This window comes from Heptranchias perlo, chromosome 18 (assembly GCF_035084215.1).
Source record: "Heptranchias perlo isolate sHepPer1 chromosome 18, sHepPer1.hap1, whole genome shotgun sequence".
NCBI classification, from domain to species: Eukaryota; Metazoa; Chordata; class Chondrichthyes; order Hexanchiformes; family Hexanchidae; genus Heptranchias; species Heptranchias perlo.
The window spans coordinates 5210028-5235083 of record NC_090342.1 but is presented as its reverse complement, the minus strand read 5'-3'; the positions used below and the strand labels follow the sequence as shown (position 1 = coordinate 5235083).

The 25056-nt window shown below is 48.3% G+C and overlaps 1 protein-coding gene across 3 annotated transcripts in view; it reads right to left on the bottom strand.

Moving 5' to 3' along the window:
* Positions 1 to 6332: 6332 nt before the first annotated feature.
* pawr (PRKC, apoptosis, WT1, regulator) overlaps positions 6333 to 25056 on the bottom strand; it is a 125706-nt gene continuing 106982 nt past the window's right edge. For all 3 annotated transcript variants that reach the window (XM_067999277.1, XM_067999276.1, XM_067999275.1), the window contains exons 4-7: positions 21214 to 21245; positions 17089 to 17245; positions 15868 to 15972; positions 6333 to 8039 (exon numbers count right to left, since the gene is read on the bottom strand). In XM_067999277.1, coding sequence (XP_067855378.1) covers positions 7953 to 8039; positions 15868 to 15972; positions 17089 to 17245; positions 21214 to 21245 — 381 coding nt within the window. In that variant the 3' untranslated portion in view covers positions 6333 to 7952. The remainder of the gene's footprint in view (positions 8040 to 15867; positions 15973 to 17088; positions 17246 to 21213; positions 21246 to 25056) is intronic.

Below are 25056 nucleotides of genomic sequence, written 5' to 3'. Positions count from 1 at the left end.
CAAAATCCATTTCAATATTCCTAACTTTCATAGAATCATAGAAATGTTACAGCACCGAAGGAGGCCATTCGACCCATCGAGTCCACGTCGGCTCTATGCACGAGCAATCCAGCTTGTCCCACTCCGCTGCCCTATCCCCGTAACCCTGCAAATTTTTTCCTTTCAAGTACTTATCCAGTTCCCTTTTGAAGGCCATGATTGAATCTGCCTCCATCCCCCCTCAGGCAGTGCATTCCAGATCCTAACCACTCGCTGTGTAGAAAAGTTTTTCCTCATGTCACCTTTGGTTCTTTTGCCAATCACCTTAAATCTACGTCCTCTGGTTCTTGACCCTTCCACCAATGGGAACAGTTTCTCTCTATCTACTCTGTCTAGACCCTTCATGATTTTGAACACCTCTATCAAATCTCCTCGCAACCTTCTCTGTTCTAAGCAAAACAGCTTCTCAATTTATCCATGTAACTAAACTCCCTCATCCCTGGAATCATTCTACTAAGTCTCTTCTGCACCCTCTCTGAAGCCTTCACATCTTTCTTAAAATGCGGTGCCCAGATCTGAACACAATACTCCAGTTGTGGCCGAACCAGCGTTTTATAAAGGTGCATCATGACTTCCTTGCTTTTGTACTCTATGCCTCTTATTTATAAAGCCCAGGATCCCGTATGCTTTTTTAACCGCTTTCTCAACCTGCCCTGCCACCTTCAACGATTTGTGCACATATACCCCCAGATCTATATTTAAAATAAATTTAAAACAGAAATAGACAGTTTCCTAAAAGTAAAGGGAATTAGGGGTTACGGGGAGCGGGCAGGAAATTGGACATGAATTTAGATTTGAGGTTAGGATCAGATCAGCCATGATCTTATTGAATGGCGGAGCAGGCTCGAGGGGCCGATTGGCCTTCTCCTGCTCCTATTTCTTATGTTCTTATCTCTCTGTTCCTGTACCCCTTTTAGATTTGTACCCTCTAGTTTGTATTGCTTCTCTTCGTTCTTCCTACCGAAATGTATCACTTCGCATTTTTCTGGGTTAAATTTCATCTGCCACATGTCCGTCCATGCCACCAGCCTGTCTATATCAACTCTTGAAGTCTATCACTATCCTCCTCACTGTTTACTTCCCTTCCAAATTTTGTGCCATCTGCAAATTTGGAAATTGTGCCCTGTACACCCAAGTCCGAGTCGTTAATATATTATCAAGAAAAGCAGTGGTCCCAGCACCAACCCCTGGGGAACACCACTGTTCTTTCTTACCAATACGATATGGAACTAATGATATACATATAGATATAGATTGTTGGCTAGGGGCTGCAGCAAGTAACCTGAGACGTCAGCTGCTGATACACACAGGCAGGAATGACTTTTGAACTGAAGTAACCTGGGTTCAGTCACTGGCCTTAGCTGGCTGGAACCGGTTTGAATTAACTAAGTTTTGTGAAAGACAAAGGAAATGTGATAAGACACAAGTCCTTATTTAGAAAAGGAGTAATGAGGTAATGCTACCTAAGTCCTTGGGACAGAGCCAATGAGGAGAAGACACAGGCAAAAAGCGAGTAGGCCTAAACCAAAGGGAGAGAGACGGCACAGCTTGAAGAGATAAGATTCGGAATAAGAATGAAGGATCTGGGGCGTGGAGCCAGAGCGAAGACTCCGGAGACCAACCATCGCAGAAGTGGAAGACCCTACATCAGGGACGTAGAGACGGTGTCCAAAGAGAGAGCGAACGGAACGCCTGGCCAGCGTCAGCTCTCCTTTTCGGGTATTATCCTTTATTATTCTGTGACCACTCAGGGAATGTCAGAGAAACCTAGTGGGTGTGCGTTTAGATCTTAGTTTGGGTATAAAACTGTATAACCTGGTGTAAACTGCATGCCTATATCTAACCAGACGTATAAGCTATATGTATATGATCTAACAGCATGAATGAAGTGAGGTGAGAGTTAAGAGAGAATTGACTCTTCTCCTCTTTGAACTAAGCCAGTAACCGTAACCGGTGACCTCCGGTCAACAAGATAGTGCTCGAGGTTTTGTTCTTCATGCAGAGAGTCTGTTAGGGTTGTGCATGTAACAGAACTAACCTCACTACATGTTCATATTTAAAGTCTATCAATTTCACTACATAATTTAAATGACCTATATATACATGTTTCGCTACATAATGTTCCACATTTGAAGCCCCATCACAAATTTAGTTTTTTTATCGCTCCTCTGAGACTTTGGCCTTCCGTTGAGCTATCGAGCTTCCTGGCAACTTCTCAATGTTTCCTTCCAACTGAAGTGACTGACCTTAACACTAGAGTGGCCTCCAAACTTTCCCATGACTTTTTCAATTGGCTAAATCGCATTCCTAACCCAAAGTTGTTGGAAGCGTTCGGCAAATATCAACCGTCACAAAAAAAAAAGTCACTTCAGAAACACAAGCGAGCGCGAATTATTAGCTTCTTAATGCGGTTTCGAAAGATGAGGATTTTCATTTTGCAGAATTGCCAAGTTATTTTATTCTCCCTTCACCACCTTTTGGTTCCACGAGTGCTGGAGGCCCCCCCCTGCCATCATGCTCGAGGTGTTGCTCTTCATGCAGAGAGTCTGTTAATGTGTGCGGAGGGTGATGGTTGTGCATGAGGGGTTGATCTTCTCCTCGAGTCACACTCACGCACCTTCCAACAGGATGGGCGGTTGGACCCGCTGGCTTGCTTTTCCAACTCACATCAATTCAGTTCAGAGACTGGAGAAGCTGGGATTGTTCTCCTTAGAGCGGAGAAGGTTACAGGGAGATTTAATAGAGGTGCTCAAAATTATGAGAGACTTTGATAGAGTTGCATTTATATAGCGCCTTTCACGACCTCAGGACACCCCAAAGCGCATTACAGCCAATGAAGCACTTTTTGAAGTGTAGTCACCGTTGTAATGTAGGAAACACAGTGGCCAATTTGCGCACAGCAAGATCCCACAACGAGAAAATGACCAATCTGTTTTAGTGATGTTGGTTAAGGGATAAATATTGGCCAATTATATTGGGCAGTTACCAGACTAATACTGGGGTGGTGGGAAGGCTGCTCCAAATTCAGTCTGTCTGGTGTTGGGAGTGGCAGATGGGCTGGTTGTGGACATTAAGAAAATTGGATGGTCATAGTCAGTCCAAGTCTGGCAACAAGAAAATTGGCTGAAAATTCAGGCCATTAAGGTGAACCTGCAGCACATAAGTAGGGACGGACGTCCTGACTTGTCGGTGCTGTACCAGTTTGGGCTTTTTCCCCTTTGTCTTGTGCTTCGGGCCAAATAGCTAAACAGATTGAATCTTCTAAGAACCTAAAAGTGCAAGTTTGCAGGTGCCGAGTATGGGTTAGTGTGCTGCAGGGTTAACAATTAACCCCCTAATTCTTGTGTACTGTTCACTAGAGAATAATTCGGATACACACCATGTTTTCCCACTCCTTCAAAGGTGGGAAATAACATGTCATCAGTCCAATGTGTACTGGCTAAACTACTGAGTTGGATTTATTTACAGGTAAAATAACACAGAGAAGCCAGAAGACCCAGAAAGATACTCAACAGCATAACACTTATAACTAAATGAGATTAATCCACATACCCTGAGTGAGAGCAGCACGAAAATACAGGACCAGGTGGAAATCCCAGCCCCAACTGCCCTCACCTGCATCTGCCATTCCCACAACACCTCAAGTAAGCTTTTCCCCAGCAGTGCCTCCTCCTGCACCCTCACCACCTCCTTTTTTTTTTATTCGTTCACGGGATGTGGGCATCGCTGGCAAGGCCGGCATTTATTGCCCATCCCTAATTGCCCTTGAGAAGGTGGTGGTGAGCTGCCTTCTTAAACCGCTGCAGTCCGTGTGGTGACGGTTCTCCCACAGTGCTGTTAGGAAGGGAGTTCCTCCACCTCCTCCTCCTCCCGCCCCATCGCCACCTCCTCCTCCTCCCGCTCCCTCGCCGCCTCCTCCTCCCGCCCCCTCGCCACCTCCTCCTCCTCCCATCGCCACCTCCTCCTCCTCCCGCTCCCTCGCCGCCTCCTCCTCCTCCCGCTCCCTCGCCGCCTCCTCCTCCTCCCGCTCCCTCGCCGCCTCCTCCTCCCGCCCCCTCGCCGCCACCTCCTCCCGCCCCCTCGCCGCCTCCTCCTCCCGCCCCCTCGCCGCCTCCTCCTCCCGCTCCCTCGCCGCCTCCTCCTCCCGCCCCCTCGCCGCCTCCTCCTCCCGCCCCATCGCCACCTCCTCCTCCTCCCGCCCCCTCGCCGCCTCCTCCTCCCGCCCCATCGCCACCTCCTCCTCCTCCCGCCCCCTCGCCGCCTCCTCCTCCCGCCCCCTCGCCACCTCCTCCCATCGCCACCTCCTCCTCCTCCCGCCCCCTCGCCGCCTCCTCCTCCCGCCCCCTCGCCGCCTCCTCCTCCCGCCCCCTCGCCACCTCCTCCCATCGCCACCTCCTCCTCCTCCCGCTCCCTCGCCGCCTCCTCCTCCCGCCCCCTCGCCGCCTCCTCCTCCCGCCCCCTCGCCGCCTCCTCCTCCCGCTCCCTCGCCGCCTCCTCCTCCCACTCCCTCGCCACCTCCTCCTCCTCCCGCTCCCTCGCCGCCTCCTCCTCCCGCCCCCTCGCCGCCTCCTCCTCCCGCCCCCTCCTCCTCCCGCCCCCTCGCCGCCTCCTCCTCCCGCTCCCTCGCCACCTCCTCCTCCTCCCGCTCCCTCGCCGCCTCCTCCTCCCGCCCCCTCGCCGCCTCCTCCTCCCGCTCCCTCGCCGCCTCCTCCTCCTCCCGCCCCATCGCCGCCTCCTCCTCCCGCTCCCTCGCCACCTCCTCCTCCTCCCGCTCCCTCGCCGCCTCCTCCTCCCGCCCCCTCGCCGCCTCCTCCTCCCGCTCCCTCGCCGCCTCCTCCTCCTCCCGCCCCCTCGCCACCACCTCCTCCCGCCCCATCGCCACCTCCTCCTCCCGCCCCCACCTCCTCCCGCCCCCACCTCCTCCCGCCCCATCGCCACCTCCTCCTCCCGCCCCCACCTCCTCCCGCCCCCACCTCCTCCCGCCCCATCGCCACCTCCTCCTCCTCCCGCCCCATCGCCGCCTCCTCCTCCTCCCGCCACCTCCTCCCGTCCCCTCGCCCCCACCTCCTCCCGCCCCATCGCCACCTCCTCCTCCTCCCGTCCCCTCGCCACCACCTCCTCCTCCCGCCACCTCGCCGCCTCCTCCTCCCGCTCCCTCGCCGCCACCTCCTCCCGCCCCCTCGCCACCACCTCCTCCCGCCCCATCGCCACCTCCTCCTCCTCCCGCTCCCTCGCCACCACCTCCTCCCGCCCCCTCGCCACCTCCTCCTCCTGCCTCCTCGCCACCTCCTCCTCCTCCTGTCCCACCACTCCTCCTCCTCCCGCCCCCTCCTCCTCCTCCCGCCCCCTCCTCCTCCTCCCGCCCCCTCGCCACCACCTCCTCCTCCTGCCTCCTCACCACCTCCTCCTCCTCCTGTCCCACCACTCCTCCTCGTCCTGACCAATTCCTCCTCCTTCTATCCCACCACTCCTCCACCTCCTGCCCCCTCACCACCTCCACCTCACCTCCTCCATTTTCCCAGCAAACACAAGGACCAGGGTCCACCCAGATTGATCTGTGCTAAGCACATGACCTAAGCCACATGATGTGAACTCGCCAATCAGCAAGGCAACATGGTCTTTACAATCATTCATAAACCTTGTAGACAGAAAAGTTTTTGACAGAATAAGACAGACAGATACTTTGAAATGAAATGATAATTTTCACACTTATCATATGAGGGAAGTCCCACCCATTTTTTAATGGTATTTATAAATGTGGCAGATATAACCGATGTACGGCAGTCTGTTAGTATAGAACTTAATTCATAGAAAAACTTCAGAACCAATATTCCAGGCAAAACAGATATCTTAAAACCTGCTCGTACACGTGCATTGCTGGTTTGAAACTGATGATTTGTGGGTAGGACAGTGCAGGGGTTCTGATACAGGACTAGCAACCCGAAAGTCCTGAGTTCGTAATTCCAACCGGGGATGCAGTGCAACTGAATTCAATCAATCTGGTAATCAGTGGGCTGGCACCAGGAATAAAATGACCACGAAAGCTGTTGGAATATCGTAAAAACCCAACTGGCTCACTAATTTCCTTCACCATGCGTTGGACCCTCACTAATGCCCTTCGAAGTTGGCAGGGCAATAATTGTGAACAGATAAAATTTGTGAATACTTCGGAGATGCAGTAATATTACAAAGAGAAAGCAATGCATTTAATGCGCAAGACTGGAAAAATTCAAGTGGGGATGTTTATGAAATATGTTAATGCGAATTAAATAAAACCAACACACTAAAAGTAGTAATGGTGATGTGCTTCAGAGTTTATTTTGCATAAATTTATCTGCAACAGCATGGACAGTTTATAATGTAACTTCCTTTCTGATGCACTAATCTAATCTAACAGGGAAACAAATGCATGTCAGAATTCAAAAGAATTAGCCCCCAGTAGCAGTCAGAACTCATTCCCTCCACTTCTTATTTACACGCTGGCTTCTATCAATTTAAAAGCTCCAGGCTTTTAATTTTTATGATAATTACGTTATTGAAAACCAAAAAAAAAACACAACTTTTATTTTTTGTCTGTCTGTCTGTGATTTTAAAGGATCGTTCATTCTGGTTGGGGAATAGGTCACTCATTCAAAAAAACATGGACTCGATTTATTTTTGTTTTAATATAAAGTTGTAATCTCGATGTGCTGCAAAAAACAAAATGGCGAGCATTATTTGTGGTCGCTTTTACGTTACGGAAAGTAAACTTCATGCATTTGGAATGCATTTTATTCCATTAAGAAAAAAAAAAGCTCTTCAAGCAGCCAGAAAGGAGCTGTGATAATTGAATATAATAAAGGGTGGGACGCAGTGATGTTCAGAACACACAAAGATATGATAAATAACTTTTTAAGATTTAAACATTGTCTTTGTTAATACCATTCCAGCACACGGGAGTGTAAGGGCGCGTTTCCCACTTTGCATCGGAGTCAGTGGTCCTAGGTTTTCTGTTCCATTTGTTTTAACGGCGTTACGATAAAAAAAAAACCGTGAAGTGCAAATCCAGAGTCACGGCCTAACCCAACTCGGGAGCCAAGGGGGGGGAGAGGGAGAGGGAGATTAGTTCCTTCCGTGATTCTTGCACCACCCTCGCTCCAGCATAGAGCCCCCGACTGCTGATTTGGGCTGCGTTCAAACTGGATCCATAACGGTGACTGTAACGGCAGTACCAACACAGCTACAGTGTGAACGCACCATGCTAATCACTGCGACCACTGCCTTTATTAAACTGTCAAGTAACATATCTCCTTTCATTCATTTTAACTACAAGGTTTTGAATACACGGAAAGAAATATCATTTTGCATAAACGACATGCATGAAAGTATGAGGTTTTATCCATAATTTAAATGACAGGTCCCCTTACAGCAGTAATGCCTGATACGATTACACTTCTTAGGATCACGGCTTTCGAAACCTTTTTTAAATTATATATAAAGCACACATATTTTTTCTTCAGATTTCAATATGTGATTTTTTTTTTGAATACAGTGAAAACTATGAAGATAATAACGGCATATAAATTGATCTGTATCACACAGATTACAAGGCCGTAACCATAATTTAAACCAATGACCGGCTTGCAAATAGTTCTGTTGCACAAGTCCTTACAGATAGTCTAAGGAAACTCTGAAATAATCTGCTGCTATCAGAAGACGACAGACAGACAGCTACTAATGCAAAAAAAAAACATTTGCACTTATTGCAGTTCTTATAGAAGGTATGTAATATCCTCAGGTGAGAGTAGTGTGAACTTGGAAGGATTTCTCTTCAGTCTGTACTTTTTTTTTGGAAGCTAACTCCAGGATGGAAAGATGCGCATGTTAATCAGTCAGACTCACACGGAATGACGCGCAGTCGATGTGACCAACTTCTACCTGGTTAACTGTCCTACAACTTTCAACAGGGTCTTGTTTTCTTGCTTCAGTTGATCATTTTCATCTTCAATTTCATCCAAATCCTTCAGCGTAGGGTGGAAGAAAACAAAAATGTGAGTTTTTGTACCAAGGAGACGCAAAGCATCAGTGCAAAAAAAAAGGGACAGGAGGAGGCCATTCAGCCCCTCGAGCCTGCTCCGCCATTCAATGAGATCATGGCTGATCTGTACCTCAATTCCATTTACCCGTCTTTGCTCGATACCCCTTGATACCCTTACCCAACAAACATCTATCAATCTCAGTCTTGAAAGCACCCACAGACTTTTGTGGAGAGAATTTCCAGATTTCCACTACCCTTTGTGTGAAAAAATGCTTCCTGATTTCCCTCCTAAACGGCCTGGCTCTAATTTTAAGGATATGACCCCCCCTCCCCCACCCGCCCAGGATTCCCCCACCAGAGGAAATAGTTCCTCTGTATCTACCCCCATCGAATCCTTTTAACATTTTAAACACCTCGATCAGATCACCTCTCAACCTCCTATAGTCAAGGGAATACAAGCCGAGTCAATGCAACCTGTCCTGATAACGTCCGTAAGGAGGGCGAGGAGTTAACTGATCGCATAGGATGAAATTTCTTACAAGTACAGCACCCCCAGGCGTGAGATGAAGGGAAGTATCTAATTTCCACGCAGAGACTGAAGAAATGGCTAAACAACCTTTCACTAAATCAAGCCAAATGAATAAAAAAAATGGTTTCTGGCCAAATCACAGTGATGGGCATTTTTTTTTTGTAATAAAAAACGATCCAATGAACAAATCAAAACTGCAGACAACAAATATAAAGATGCCGCGTGTTTTTTTTTATACAAGGGCAGCGCGGCTTATAATTCGAGTTCTTAGATTTCAGGGATGAGGGAACTGCAAAGCCTCGCCTCTTGACCTCTACATACTCCAGAGGAGACAATTACAAGGAGTTATCCATGGGTGAATAAAGGAACTTTATGTGCCGAGGGAGAAATTCTTCGCCTGAATTGGGGGAAGGCCTCTCTCTAGCTGCTCTACATCTTGAAATCTGCTATTTGGCAGGCACTCCAATTGTTCCTACTCGGGACTGAAAGCTTCGTACACCTTGCTGAAATCTGCTTGCGGTGAATTTGAGTCACTTCTCAGTCTCTGGTCATAAACTAAGCTTGCATTCTCTGGAATATTAAAAGGCTATGGAGTGATCTCGCTCCTGAATGGCCTATTTTAAGGTTATGCCCCCCCTTGTTCTTGATTTTTCCCCACCTGAGGAGATAGTTTCTCTCTATCCACCCTGTCGAATCCCTTTATCATTGTAAACACCTCGATCAGATCACCCCTCAACAATCCATACTCAGGGCAATACAACCCTAGTTCATGCAACCTGTCCTTATGATTTAACCCTTTTAGCCCAGGTATCATTCTGGTGAATATGCGTTGCACCCACTCCAAGGCCAATATATCTTTCCTGAGATTTAATAGAGGTAGTCATAAGAAACATAAGAAATAGGAGCAGGAGTAGGCCACACGGCCCCTCGAGCCTGCTCTGCCATTCAATAAGATCATGGCTGATCTTCTCTACTTTACCCACCCGATCCCCGTATTGCCTGATTCCCCTAGAGCCCAAAAATCTATCCATTTCAGCCTTGAATATATTCAGCATCCACAGCCCTCTGGGGTAGAGAATTCCAAAGTTTCACAACCCTGAGTGAAGAAATTCCTTCTCATCTCAGTCATGAATGGCCGACCCCTTATCTTAAACTGGTTGTAGCCTCCTATTTGTAGACTCTCCAGCTAGGGGAAACAGCCTCTCAACATCTACCCTGTTGAGCCCCCTCAGAATCTTACATGTTTCAATGAGGTCGCCTCTTATTCTTCTAAACTCCAGACAGTATCGGCCCATTCTATTCAATCTCTCCTCATACGACAACCCTCTCTTCCCAGGAATCAATTTAGTGAACCTTCGTTGTACTGCCTCTAAGGCAAGTATATTCTTCCTTAGGTAAGGAGACCAAAACTGTATGCAGTACTCCAGGTGAGGTCTCACCAAAGCCCTGTACAATTGTAGCAAGACTTCCTTACTCTTATACTCCAACCCGCCTTGCAATAAAGGCCAGCACGCCATTTGACTTCCTAGTTGCTTTCTTTCTGATAATTTTCTGTGTTTCTTGTACGAGGACACCCAAATCTCTCTGAACACCAACTTTTAATAGCTCTCACTATTTAAAAAATATTCAGTTTTTCTATTCTTCCTACCAATGTGAATAACCTCACGTTTCCCCACAGTATATCTGCCACTTTATTGCCCACTCACTTAACCTGTCTATATCCCTTTGCAGACTCTTTGGGCGTGATTTTCAGATGTCCGAGCGGGTGCGTTTGTGGCGGGGGGGGGCCTCCGAAAATTGGGAATTCCCGGGGCAGGTCCGGAGCCTGGCTCCAACCCGCCCACTTCCGGGTTCCCCAGTGACGCGCTTAGATGCGCGCGCAGCCCCCGCATGCGGGACTCCCGCCGGCAATTAAAGCTGGCCGGATCCCACTTAAGGCAATTATTTTGATACTTCAGGTCGTTAGCAGACCTGATTTGTAGGATATTTTAAAGGGGTGGGATTTTCATATAAACTGAGCGTGTTTCCCGTACTGGGGGAAACACTCCCAGTTGAAATGGACGTGTTGCAGCCACCAGCCTGTGGGAGCTGCAAAGGTCCATTTGACAGATGGGGGTGGGGGGAGACCCTCACTCATTGCAGGAGGCCACTCTGTCACTTTGGACAAAGTTTGGCTTCCACCACCCTCCTCCTAACACTAAAATTCACAAACTTGCACACTTACCCCGGTGTGCAGAGACATGTACCTACCTTGCGGACCCCCTCAGACGTACATCTTCCGGATGGGGGCCGCTATAGCTGCAGTCATGACCTCCTGAGGGCGAACAGCATCACCAGCCTCGCCGTCCACCTCTGACACGTTGAGCTCCACAACACAGTGCTGTGACACATCCACCTGCACAGCAGGAGGGAGGGCAACCGCAGAGAGAGATGCATCGCAGAAGGCACTACCCTCGCCACAGGGTCTACAGACCGAGGCTCAGCTTCCTGGACCTCTCTGAGCAGCAGTGCACATGGAGGCTCAGAGTCACGCGACATGTAGTCGTGGACATCTGCAGCCTCCTTCATGCCGAGCTGCTCCCGGCTGGCCCGAGCACCATCTTCTTACCTGTCGCTGTCAAAGTCACCACTGCCCTCAACAACGTCTCCTCCGCATCCTTTCAGTGTGCCACCGGGGACATGGCCGGCGTGTCTCAGTCGTCTGCACAAAAGAGCCCTGCAAATACATCTACACCCACTCTGCAGTGACACAATGGGTGGCATCAGTTGTGGGTCTTCATGGTGATCCTCAGGAAAGGGCATTATTGCACAAACCAGACAAGATTCGCAAAGACGTGGCAGTAGTGGTGATAACAATTTTTTATGATTTTTTGCAAAACAAACAAAAGTAAATCAAAAATATGACATTTTGTCTTACACTCTTGTGCATCCCCTTTGTGCTCACAAAACCTTTGCCTTATGTTTACGGGAACCCCTACGTGGTGCTACCCCTGTGGCTTCAGCAGAGGTAGTGGCAGGTTGCTCTTGTCCATGCCCTGACCGATGAGATGCTTTGCGCGGACGCCCTCTGGGTTTCGGTGCCCGTGAGGGCCCCTCCAAAGACTGCTCCACCTGCACAGGGGCAGACTCAGCCACCTGGAGAGGGGGCAGCATTGCGGGTACTGGTGAGACGTGGGAGCGCTTTGAGTGGAGTCCCCACTTCCATGTCCCCTTTCACCATCATCCCTCTCCTGGCCCAGGCCCACACCACTCCTTCCACTCTGCTGGATGACAGTTTGGAGGACTTGTGTGAAGCCTTGGAAGGCCAGTTGTAAGGTATCTGTCAGCCTGTTTAAGGCGGCAGAATGTTGCTCACCCTGAATCCGAACGGCCGTTGTCAGGGCCTGAATGGACTCATTGTTGAGCCGTGCTTGAAGCTCGATGGAGGCTAGCCTTTCCTCCATCGCAGACATTCCCACACCTACCCGCGACACTATCTCAGAGATGCCTTCACGTCCCTGTGACACTATCTCAGAGATTCCCTCCTGTACCTGTGCCACCATTCTCCTCATGCAGGAGTTGGACTCCTCCATCCTCTGCACGATTGTGGAGAGTTCGAGTGGCTACTGTTCCAGTACCTCGGCAATGTGCTGCTGCCCCTCGATGACTCTCCTTTTCACGGCTGGCCCCCAGGGTTCAGCATCTGGTTCCAGCTGAGCGGAGCCTGGAGAAGAGTGCTCCCACCGACGTGGACTCTCCACGGCTGCCCCTGCCACCAGGGTCTGCTCGTGCTCACATGTGCGTGGTGACTCACCATGTGCAAGCCCAACTAAGTGAGGACAGGGACCCACCGAGGTGTGTGTATCTGTGCTGGTGGATGGCTGGCTCAGATGTGACTATGCACCCTCAGAGGCCGGCAGGTCCTCTGAGGAATCGCCCTCCGCCATCATGGTGCTTGCAGACGGCCCTGCAAGAGAACAGAAAGCAATATTAAGCATGTGGACAGATGTTGAGGTGCTGCAGATGCCAAGAGATGCTAAGATCATTCGCTATCATGAGTGCTGAGTGTTAGATTTCTGTCACCAGCCGCTTGTGCAATCCCAGTCTCAGCATCCGCCATGGACAGGCACTCCAGCATCTGGCTTAGTTCCAATGCCTGCTGCTCCGTGTCCGTTAGGACCACCTGGTGTGGCGGGCCCCCTCCGGTCCTTGCCCGCTCCCGGACATTCTGGAATCTCTTCTCTGATCAAGGCAAAACACAGAGGCGTGATTGAGTGATGGTTGCATGGTGACCCACTGCATGCATTGGTGTGGGTGGGGGTGAGCGTGAGGGAGATGCATGGGAGGGTGCGTGTGAGACATAGCCAGGAGATTGTATGAGGATTGGGTTGCGTGGTGGTGTTCGAATAGGAACTGGGGCGGTGAGTAAGTGCAGGCAAGGTGAGGATGATGGTTGAGTGGATGTGAGGAGTGATGCGAGAGCGTTGTGGTGGCAGTGCAGAAGGAGTTGTGTGGTGGTGGAGGTGATGTGGAAGACGGAGTGTGGGAGAATGTGTAAGTATACTCACTTTGGCTGACCTGGTTAGGTCATTAAATCGCTTCCTGCACTGGACCCAGGTTCGGCACACATTGCCGCTGCTGGTGACCTCCTCGGCCACCTCCAGCCAGGCCTTCTTGGTGGCGGAGGCAGGCCACCTCCTCCAATCCGACGGAAAAAAAATTTCCTTCCTCCTCCTCACCCCATCGAGCAGCACCTGGAGTGAGGAGTCAGAGAACCTTGGAGCAGCCTTGCCTCTGGCCTGCTCCATGATCCAAAATTGGTTCTTTGCTGCAGGAGGAGCATTGGAGGACTGCCCCTTTAAATAGGGCTCCTCCTGCTGACAGCCTGTGATGCGGGTGCGCAGTGCGCCCACTGCGCAGGTCTGGAACGGGAAACCCGGAAGCCACGGTAAGTGCCTTCAATTCAGCTGCGATCGCGGGCGGAGCACCCCGAATTCACTGGCCGCGTCACCCACGCGCCCAGTCGGCCCCCCACTGCCAACCCGCCTCCCTCCTAATATCGAGCTCTTTGTGTCCTCCTCAGTTTACTTTCCCACCTAGCTTTGTATAGTCAGCAAACTTGGATACAATAGACTCGGTCCCTTCATCTAAGTCATTAATATAGATTGTGAATAGCTGAGGCCCAAGCACCGATCCCTGCGGCACCCCACTAGTTACAGCCTGCCAACCTGAGAGTGACCCACTTATCCCTACTCTCTCTTTTCTGTCCGTTAACCAATCCTCAATCCATGCTAATATAATACCCCCAACCCTATGAGCTCTTATCTTGCGTAACAATATTTTATGTGGCACCTTATCGAATGCTTTTTGAAAATCCAAATATACTACATCCACTGGTTCCCCTTTATCAAAATTATTAAGGGTCTTGATTGAGTAAATAAGGAGAAACTGCTTCCACTGACATGTGGCCAGAGGACACAGATTTAAGATAATTGGGAAAAGAACCAGAGGGGAGGGATGAGAATATTTTTAAGCAGAAAGTTGTTATGATCTGGAATGCGCTGCCTGAAAGGGCGGTGGAAGCAGATTCAATAATAACTTTCAAAAGGGAATTGGATAAATACTTGAAAAGGAAAAGTTTGCAGGACTATGGGGAAAGAGGAGGGGGAGCGGGACTAATTGGATAGCTCTTTCAAAGAGCCGGCACAGGCACGATGGGCCAAATGGCCTCCTTCTGTGCTGTATCATTCTACGATTCTATGATCGATAGGGTGAGATGAAGTAAACAGAGTGGCGGGAGGCTGGTGTAGAGTTGCCAACTCTCCAGGATAGTCCCAGAATCTCCTGGAATTAAAGATTAATCTCCTGGGCACTGCTGTGAGCAACGCAGGAGAGAAAAATCATAAAGGGTCATTAAAACAAATTGTGCTCTTTTTTCCACTTTCTTTGAACACTTTCCTTTATTAGTTGTAAAAAATATTGGAGATGGGGGAATGAGGCTGTTTGGCTGGGCGGGGCCGTTGGAGGTGGGAGGTCATGTGATGAAACCTCCAGGAATACATCCAACCAGAGTTGGCAACTCTAAACTGGTGTGGAGCCTAAAGACCGGCATTGACCTGTTGGGCCGAACGGCTGTAAAGTTCGATGTAATGAAGGGCGGGTCAGTATATAAGAACAATTAGATTTCAGGCCCAAGCCAGATGATAATCTGCCAGCCCATTGCTCTTCCACTCTGCAGGAGTTTATTCTGCACAGTTGAATTATTTTCGGTGCTGTTGTACAACTAAACTCAGATTACAGGGAGGAAGTGAAGCATGATTAAAAGATCAAAAATGACCAGTCTCTCTCTGGTTCTCTAGACATTCCAGGACTCAATTTGGCTGCTGAACAAACACAATCTGGAATTGTTTTCTCTGGAGAACATGCCTTCTGACTTACTGCTAATCATTTCAAAAACCCATTACATGCAAGTGTTAATTTAATATTCTCGCTCTCACTTTCAAGGAAGAATTATGTTGCTGTAAAAGATCGAACACAAGGCACTTCTTAAAATAAATTCAGATTTTTCTTCCCCCTCTCTTTCCTCGTAGAAACGTCTATAATAAGTGTCAGAGTTTCAACAAACATGGTTGGACAAGTGAGCACAATTCTAGTCTTGTGGGCCAATTAAACTGAATCACCAGAGCAAATAATTCCAATACAGCAGATGTCACTGTGAAAGATGAAATATTAATTGTCACACAGGGATGGTAAATGATGGGATGTGGATCAAGTTTATTAAGATTATAGTTCATATTCTCAAGCTGCAGAACACCACACACACACACACACACACACACCAATCACTCTCATACTCTCACACACATACAGAGGAATGGCTAGACAGAAAAAAGACCAAGGTCCATCTAATTCGCCTTCTACCATCCTGGTAGCCACATGATACAACGATAATGGAGTTGTTGACTAATCATAGCGATCAATCTCTATCAATGAGTCTGCAACAGACCCAGACATGAGGTGGGGAAAACCCCCAGTGGGGGAGAGCTTGGGCAAGCATAGGTCCAAAGTCACCTGTTCCTCCCGAGCCTGTTACACATATTCAGTAGTGGATCTCCACTGGTGCTTCTGCTAAGTGAGGTGAAAAATAGTTTCGCAAGGACAGTGTGTCACACCCTGTAATGTTCAGTGTGTTATTCTGCTCCTAAGCTGGAAGAGCCATGAAAATTGAAGCCTTTAACAAGAAAAAGCCAATAACTTTTTCTCAATTGTATGACAAAAAGTTTCTACAACAAATGGTTCTTACTCTGTTAAGAAGGTCAATTTCTTCTTTCAGTTTCCCAATAAGGTCATCTCTGTCCTGCAGTAGTTTGATTAGTTTTTGATTTTCCTGTCTCTCCTTGGCGAGCTCCTGGTGATAAAAGAGACTTCACATTAATTGCATTCGGTCTAAATTAAAACAATCGATTTACCCCATATACTTCGTGATGTGGAAAATAAACGTTAAAACATTATGTTCTTTTAAAAATCCAGTTGTTCATTTATTCGAATTACTTCAACACCCCCTTTTAGAGTTTCACTTACAGACACCTTCCAAGCCATAGACTCCTTCGCATAAATACAACTACAAACTAAGATTCACTTCCCCCTCCATTACAGAGGCAACTTTCAGGTGGATACTGTCTACGGACTTGAAAATTTTTATAAAACATATAAATCCAAGCACCCCAAATGATACAAAGAGAGAGGGGGCACAGTGAGACAGAGCAAGAGCAAGAGTGCAAAAGTGAGAGGGGAGAAAGAGAGAGCGGCAGAGAGCACGTGGGCAAAGGGCAGAGGGAGCAGAGAGCGAGAGAAAGGAATCGTGGGAGAAGGGGAGCGGGGGAAGAGAGAGGGGAGCGGGGGAAGAGAGAGGGGAGCGGGGGAAGAGAGAGGGGAGCGGGGGAAGAGAGAGGGGAGCGGGGGGAGAGAGAGGGGAGCGGGGGAAGAGAGAGGGGAGCGGGGGAGAGAGAGGGGAGCGGGGGAAGAGAGAGGGGAGCAGGAGAGAGAGAGGGGAGCGGGAGAGAGGGGAGCGGGGGAAGAGAGAGGGGAGCAGGAGAGAGAGAGGGGAGCGGGAGAGAGGGGAGCGGGAGAGAGAGAGGGGAGCGGGAGAGAGAGAGGGGAGCGGGAGAGAGAGAGGGGAGCGGGAGAGAGAGAGGGGAGCGGGAGAGAGAGAGGGGAGCGGGAGAGAGAGAGGGGAGCGGGAGAGAGAGAGGGGAGCGGGAGAGAGAGAGGGGAGCGGGAGAGAGAGAGGGGAGCGGGAGAGAGAGAGGGGAGCGGGAGAGAGAGAGGGGAGCGGGAGAGAGAGAGGGGAGCGGGAGGGAGAGGAAGTGGGAGGAAAAGGGGGAGGGAACGGGGGAGAGGGGAGAGAGAGGGAGTTTTAGGGACTGTACTTGAAGAGCAGAAGAACCAATGTGTAAACCAGGGTGTCCAACCAGTATATTTCTCACGCACACTGCAGCAGAATCACTGCCTCACTCCTACATACCTTTTCAAATTCTTCCAATTTCTTCTCTAATGTACTGCTGAAGGTTGAACTTGATGAAGTGTTTCCATAGCGATTGTGACCGGGCCTCTCTACTCGACCAGAATATCGGCTACCAGTTGAATACATTGCGATGTCATCTTCAGGAGCGTTAGTGGTGCTGTGTGGACACATCAGTCAATGTGAACACTTCAAACTTTAACAAGAAGTAAAAATGCAGCAGAGTAAAGATACTTTGGGCACTATATAATATTATAAATTAATGTGAATCACTGAATTAAAGTAGCTTCACTGTGCTGCCCTGATGGAGTGGTCAGTAAATGTACCACATGCAGTAAAACATTTGTCTTCGCTGTTGTGGTCAGCCGCGGCTCAGTGGGCAGCACTCTCACCTCTGAGTTAGACAGTTCGTGGGTTCAAGTCCCACTCCAGAGACCTGGGCACATAATCTAGGCTGACACTCCCAGTGTCAGCACTGAGGGAGTGCTGCACTGTCAGAGGTGCTGTCTTTTGGATGAGAGGTTGAACCGAGGCCCCATGTGCCCTCTCAGGTGGACGTACAAGATCCCACGGCATTATTTCAAAGAGCAGGGAAGTTCTCCCCAGGGTCCTGGGCCAATATTTATCCCTCAACCAACAGCACTAAAAAAGTCATTATCACCTTGCTGTGTGCAAACTGGCTGTCATGTTGCTTACATTACAATAGTGACTACACTTCAAAAAGTACTTCATTGGCTGTAAAGCCTCTCATGAGACGTCCTGAGGTCGTGAAAGGCGCTATATAAATGCAAGTCTTTCTTCTTTCAGCAGTGAGTATGGATACAGTAACTTAGAGATATGTACATGAACCAGAGTCTAGGAAAGTGCAGACTCACTGTGAAAGGAGGCAAATCTACACTAAAATGTACATATTCGACTGCTCGAAGATGCTGGATCTGGAGGCTGCATTGGCAGCAATGACATGGTCGGAATATCCAGAACTTGGTTAACTCCAAGAGGACGAGAATGGAACTAATATTCAGGAAGTGATGAAGTGTACGTCCACTCCCGAAGCAATAGGCCACTCCGACCATGGGGAGTGGATGGTGGATGCCAACTGGGCTCCAAAGTAAGTGGTGTCCCTGATTAAACAAATATGCATAGGGGCGGTGGGGGTTATATAAAGCAAAGGTTTTTGATTAGGGGTGGGATAGAAAGACATGGGTCTGTGACAAGTTTGAAGTAAGTCTCTTTTGTTTGATAAATCTAACAACAAAGGTGTGCTGGAGCCTTTGATTGACTGAAGTGAATTGGGATCGAGAACACAAAGAGGCGATGCAAGTGTTGGCCATCCTGAGACAAGGGGAGCTTGATCGCAAGGGGTATGATGTATTCAGAAAAGGAAACGGTTTAGCTCCATGTCAGTCACCTGGAAGGTGAAAGAAGTCATTCCGGTGAGAGTTAGAAAAATACATTCTAACTTCTTCCAGTTCTGATGAAAGGTGATCGGCCTGAAATGTTTGTTCCTCTCTCCAGAGACGCTGCCTGACCTGCTGAATGTTTTCTAGCATTTTCTCTTTTGATTACATAACCAACTACTCTGGTAGACATCTCTTAACATAAAGATCGTCAAGCTAACAATAGGGGTATGCTATAGGCCTCCAAGTCAGCACAAGAAGGAAGATAGTTCATTCTTACAGGAAGGATTTTTTTTAATAGACAACATCAATCAAAATAATGGAAATTGGGAAAACCCAAGATGTCTGGAGTCAGCGTTGGTAAACACAATGCAGGACTGAGACATGACTCAGTGCTTTAGAAAAGCCACAAGAGCTTGCAGTCAGCTTGACCTGGTATTCAAATAACCCAAAGTACAAAAAAATGGAATTCATGCCACTCCCTCAGGGACAGTGACCACAGAATGATTAAGTTTAACATGTTCTGCGATTCAGGTATATAACTTTAAATGGGCTAATTTCAAAGACACGAGGGGACAACTTAAGCAAATTCATTGGGGGAGATTGTTCAGTAGAGGATAAGTCGAGGATCTTTAAAGGCATAATGTTGAGTATGCAGGACAAATACATACCTGATACCAAAAAAACTCAGGTGTAACCCTGATTGGATTAATAAACAACTCAGAAGCAAAATAAAGAGAGAAAATGGCATCTACAATTGAAGGGAATGGGATCCAATGGGATGAATAAAATAATATGCAGAAACATGATCAGAGGTTTAGAGAGACACCTAGAAAAATGTATTGCTGCAGATGGAAAATATAATAGTAAAAATTTCTTTTAGTATTGCAATTCTAAGAGGGCAGTCAGTGAACAGGTGAGAACCACAAAAGATGCAAAAAGGCTTGGAACTGATAAAAACAGAAAATGCTGGAGAAGCTCAGCAAGTGAGGGAGCAAATGTGGAGAAAGAAACTGACAGGATAGGAAAACGTTCTGAATTACTACTTTTTATTTATTTATTATTCGTTCATGGGATGTGGGCGTCGCTGGCGAGGCCAGCATTTATTGCCCATCCCTAATTGCCCCTTGAGAAGGTGGTGGTGAGCCGCCTTCTTGAACCGCTGCAGTCCGTGTGGTGACGGTTCTCCCACAGTGCTGTTAGGTAGGGAGTTCCAGGATTTTGACCCAGCGACGATGAAGGAACGGCGATATATTTCCAAGTCGGGATGGTGTGTGACTTGGAGGGGAACGTGCAGGGGAACTTCCTCCAAGTATTCCCAAGGGAAGATTAGGGGGGCAAATTTTAACTGACAGCCAGGAAGGGAGCAGAGGGAAAAATTTCCGGGTGCGGAACCCGGAAGGTAAGTGGGCGGGATCGCGACCTTAATGAGGCCCATCAATTTCACTTCCAGGTTTCACGCCCGAACAGCCAGCCTGGAGGACGGGTGAAGAGCCAGAGGTAGGTGGGGTCCACCATCTGTGGGGGGGGGACAGGGGGACGGCGAGGGGAGCGGGGGGGGTTCGTCCGATCGCGGGGGTCCTGTCGGCCAGGTGAGTTTGTTGGTCCTGGATGAAGCACTCTTGCTCCTCCGGACCCACAAGCAGTGCAACGAAGGCCCTCACCTCATGGATCCGGCCCTTCCCACCTGCGAGTCGGGAGCGACAGCAAACCCGAGCAGGTAAGGTTAAATTCATTTTATTATTCCAATACACAAAATATTAAATACCTCAAGTATCTCACTGAGGTACATTGCCCTTTTCAGTATGGGCCCGCCAGATTTAAGTGGGGGACGGGACGTCCTGGTGTCTGCAGACGAACCTGCCCGGGTTAAACCCAGAAGCAGGCGTGTTGGAGCCAGGATGCCGTCCCGCTCTGAAAACCGAGTATGTTTTACTCCCTATCCGCCCCCAACCCACCCGTTCTTGGGAGTTAAAATTTACCCCATGGTCTCCTCAAACAAAGTAAAATGAACGACTCCGATACACCTGAGGAGTCCTAGACATGCTGTAAAGGCTCAGAAAAAATACATGCCCAGGGATAGATGGTATTTATCCCAGGGTACTGAAGGAGACTAAGGAGGAGATTTATTGAAGATCACGGGGGAGATTTGAGAGGCTAGGGTTAGGGTTAGGGTTAGGGTTACTGCAGACCAAAGAGGAGATTTTTTTTTTAAAAAAGAAAGATCAGAATTGATGGAAGACTAAAATAATGAGCTGAAATACTCTTTAGTAACCGCACTTAAAGAACAGCAAAGAAAAGTTTGCTTATTGTTTGTCCTTTTCACTGTCCCGGGTTGAACAACTTGGACTCCCGATTTAAAGGATGAGCAGGGAATTGAATTTGCCAATATAGTGTCTGCCAACACTATTCAGTGGCCAGCTAGCATTGGCATTGAAGTACAATCCAAAGGCCATCCCGTGCCAACTCTCCCTCCTTGCTGCCAGCCAGGGGTGACCTCAATTCAATGCAGTATTGCAGCCAATGGCCTGTCAAAACTGGCCATTCCTCATCTGAGGATGGGGCAGTGAGACTTTATTTGGCACGAGAAACACGAATAAGGGTCTTGATCCTGGATCCATGGTACTGCTCAGTCATCCAATCTGCTACTTGACTGCTCAATATATTTGTAGGCGAAAAGCATTAACGGGCAAGGTTCATAAAACTGCCACTTGTTAAAGGTTTTCTTTACCTTTTCCATCGGCTTGTAGTTCTAGAAGTTTCCTAAAAAAAAACAAGAAAAGTTTTACTGGATGATATCTCAGACACATTTCAAACACTTGGGGGGTGATTTTAAACCCCAGGAACGGGTGGGTTGGAGACGGGTGGGAGCTGCAAATAGTTGTTTTTTGGGTCGCGACCGCAAAATTTTCAGACTTTGCATTCCCAGGGGGAAGCCTGTACTTTTCCGCACCGATGTTAAACCCGGAAAAAAAAGCCGGGTTTAACGTCGGCTAGTAAAAGTACAGGCTTCCCCCCCACCCCGCCCCCCCCGGAATGCAAAGTCCGAAAATTTTGCAGTCGCGGCCCAAAAAAACAACTATTTTCAAATCCCACCCGCCCCCGACCCACCCGTTCTTGGGGTTTAACACCACCCCCTTGAACTCTCCCGAGGCTGCGGTTAAGGGTGATTGTTGGTGGAGAGCAGAGGGAGTTTGAGATAAGCTATCGCTGATCGGAGACTAAAAGTTACTGCATTTAACATCCTTCACCTTGATAGACATAACCAAAATAATGGGGGGAGGATAGCTTAGGTGAATTAATCAACAAATGGTGGCCCAATTGAAAGCAGTAAGAGAAACTACAAAGCTTGTGTGTGCAATCTCGGTTGCAGAAGAACAAACAAACGGGTATTTATACAGCACCCCATCACATCTCATAGAAGCACCATGAACTGTTTCACATACAATGAATTACTTTGAAGTACAGATGATATTGGTTTGCAAGTAAACGTTTTGCCCCAAGTAAAACCCCACAGTCAGCAACGAGAAGAATGACTGCTTCTTTAATCTGATTTTTTTTTGTGTGTTGGTGGGGCTCATTTAGGAAGGAATGTTGGTCAGGGCACCAAAAGAACATTACAATGGATTCTTTAACATCCAGTAGGGTCATCAAAACAGGCAGACAGTTTAACATCTCCGTTAAAGGACAACGCAGCACTCCCTCAGTACTGCACTTAAATGTTGTGCTCAAATCCTGGAATGGGGCTCGAAACCACAACTTTCTTACTGAGAGAATGCTTCCAACGGAGACAAGTCCCCACTGGAATTGGACTGGATTTAATTTAGGAAGTCAATTCTGTAACTACTAAATTTCAGCAATTGATTTCTTTATAGTCAAACCCCACTTTTACACATTCATTGTTGGGCAAAATGTTTCTCATTAGGAATTCATTCCTTTTATATAACTGAACTTCAACCAAGACTAAAGGACACATTTTTTGAAAGGTTTTTAACATCAGTTTGTAATGAACACTTAGTCCCATATAAAACTTTTTCACAAGCAAAACCTCTCACCAGCACAGATGTGTACCATATTTTCAATTACAGGGTCATTCAAATGTGCCGCTAAGGAGGTAATTCATTGAGTGTACCTGCTACAGTATAGGAAAGGGCCAGAGTGTCGACAACACACCAACATGAGAGTTTTATTGTTTCTTGCTACTTGATGCACAGAAAGGGACAGATAGATGGGATTGTGTTTTACAGAGGTAAACAAAAGAACTTATACAATATACAGCACAGAAACAGGCCATTCTGCCCAACTGGTCCATGCCGGTGTTAATGCTCCACATGAGCCTCCTCCCTCCCCTCTTCACCTAACCCTTTCAGCAGAACCTTCTCAGTTCTGGTATTATCCTTGTAAATCTTTTTTGCACCTTCTCCAGTAAAACTTGCAATTGTATACCATTTTTCACAGGATGTTCTGAAGTCCTTTACAGCCAATGAAGTATTTCTGAAGTATAGTCACTGTTGTAATGTAGGAAATGCGGCAGCCAATTAGTGCACAGCAAGCTCCCACAAACAATAAATGAGTTAAGTGACCACTTAATGTGTTCTGGTGGTGCAGTTTGATGGTAAAATGTTGGCCAGGGCACCAGGAGAACGCCCCTGCTCTTTGAATATTGCCAAAAATTATTTTACAAGCACCTAAACAGGAAGTGCCGTCTTTTGGTTGATGTTAAACTGAGGCTCCATCTGCCCTCTCAGGTGGATGTAAAAGATGCCATGACATTATTTCAAAGAAGAGCAGGGGAATTCTTCCAGTGTCCAGGCCAACATTTATCCATCAACCAACATCACTGAAAAAAAGCCGATTATCTGGTCGCTTTCACATTGCTGTTTTGTGGGATCTTGCTGTGCGCAAATTGGCTGCTGCGTTTCCCTACATCGCAACAGTGACTACACTTCAAAAGTACTTCATTGGCTGTGAAGCGCTTTGGGACGTCCTGAGGTTGTGAAAGGTGCTGTACAAATGCAAGTTCTTTCTTTCTTGCAATGGCATTTCTGCAGCTTTGCACATAGAACCTTTGGGAGTAAATAAGGTTGTATTTCAAGATTGGTGGCTTCACGCAATGGTATATTTACAGGGCGATTTACATCATTACCACCCCAGCTCCGAGACGGAATTCCACTTGCAGAGTTACCTCGAGATATTTAGATATATACACTAGACGTGGCAGTCCAGCATACATCTCCAATGCCATCACAACCCTTGACCATCTTGCCATCAAGGTGATGGAGTGGAACTTTCTGCTCCAAGTTATTTGGTGGGGAGGAGGAGGAGGAGGAAGAACCCAAAACAATAACATTTTAAGCAATCAAAAGCAAAATACTGCGGATGCTGGGAATCCGAAACAAAAACAGAAAATGCCGGAAACACTCAGCAGGTCAGGCAGCATCTGTGGAGGGAGAAACCGAGTTAACGTTTCAGGTCGATGACCTTTCATCAGCACTGGAAGAAGTTAAAGGTTTTACAGTTTTTAAGCAAGTACAGAGCCAGGGAAAGGGAGGAAGGTGGAAGAGGAAGGGAGGAAAGAACAAAAGGGAGAGGGTCTGCGATAGGGAGGAGGGCAGGAGTGACTGAATGACAAAAGGGACAATGGTGCAAGGCAAGGAGGGTGGAAATGGGACAAGTGAAGAAACAAAACCTAATCAGAGCTTCAGAGGACTGAGAAATCAATCAAGTTTCCCTCTCAATTTTTTGTGGACATATAAGCCTTTCAATGAGATTACGGGCACTGTGATCACTCCCAGTATTCATTACTCTGCGTACAATATATATCACATGGGATAAGAACTTTTAATTGACTGAACAAAAACATCTGGTAAAAGGTCCGTGAAGACAATAATATTTTACAAAAAGGTCAGGAAAGGTTCAATGTTGCCAAGAAAATTTCAATAAAACGACCCTCTAGAGCTTGAGCAAGGTTGTAAAAAATTATTAAGAGTGTCTGCAGGAGTCGGAGACATCTGGCAAAACGTAAACAGCCTGAGAAGGTTAGGGAGAGCGGTGGAGCTAATATTTTATTGGTAGCTTTGGGAAGGTTATTGTTTCAGAAGTATCAATGACAACAATCCTGATCTAGCGAGGGGGAAATTCAGCGTCATGTTATATATGCACACAATGAGGGCGGGGGGAGGGGGGAGAGCACGGAGGGGGAGGGGAGGGGAGAGCGCGGAGGGTGAGGGGGAGGGGGGAGGGGAGAACGCGGGGGAGGGGTGAGCGCGAAAGGGGAGGAGGAGGGGGAGGGGAGAGCGCGGAGGGTGAGGGGGAGGGGGAGTGGAGAGCGCGGACGGGGAGTGGAGAGCGCGGACGGGGGAGGGGAGGGGTGAGCATGGAGGGGGAGGGGAGCGTGCTGGGGAGGGGAGGGACGAGTACGGGGGAGGGGAGGGGAGGCCGCAGAGGGGAGGGGAGGGGTGAGCGTGGAGGGGGAGGGGGGCGAGCGCGGGGGGGAGGGGGAGCGCGGGGGGAGGGGGAGCGCGGGGGGGAGGGGGAGCGCGGGGGGGAGGGGGAGCGCGGGGGGGAGGGGGAG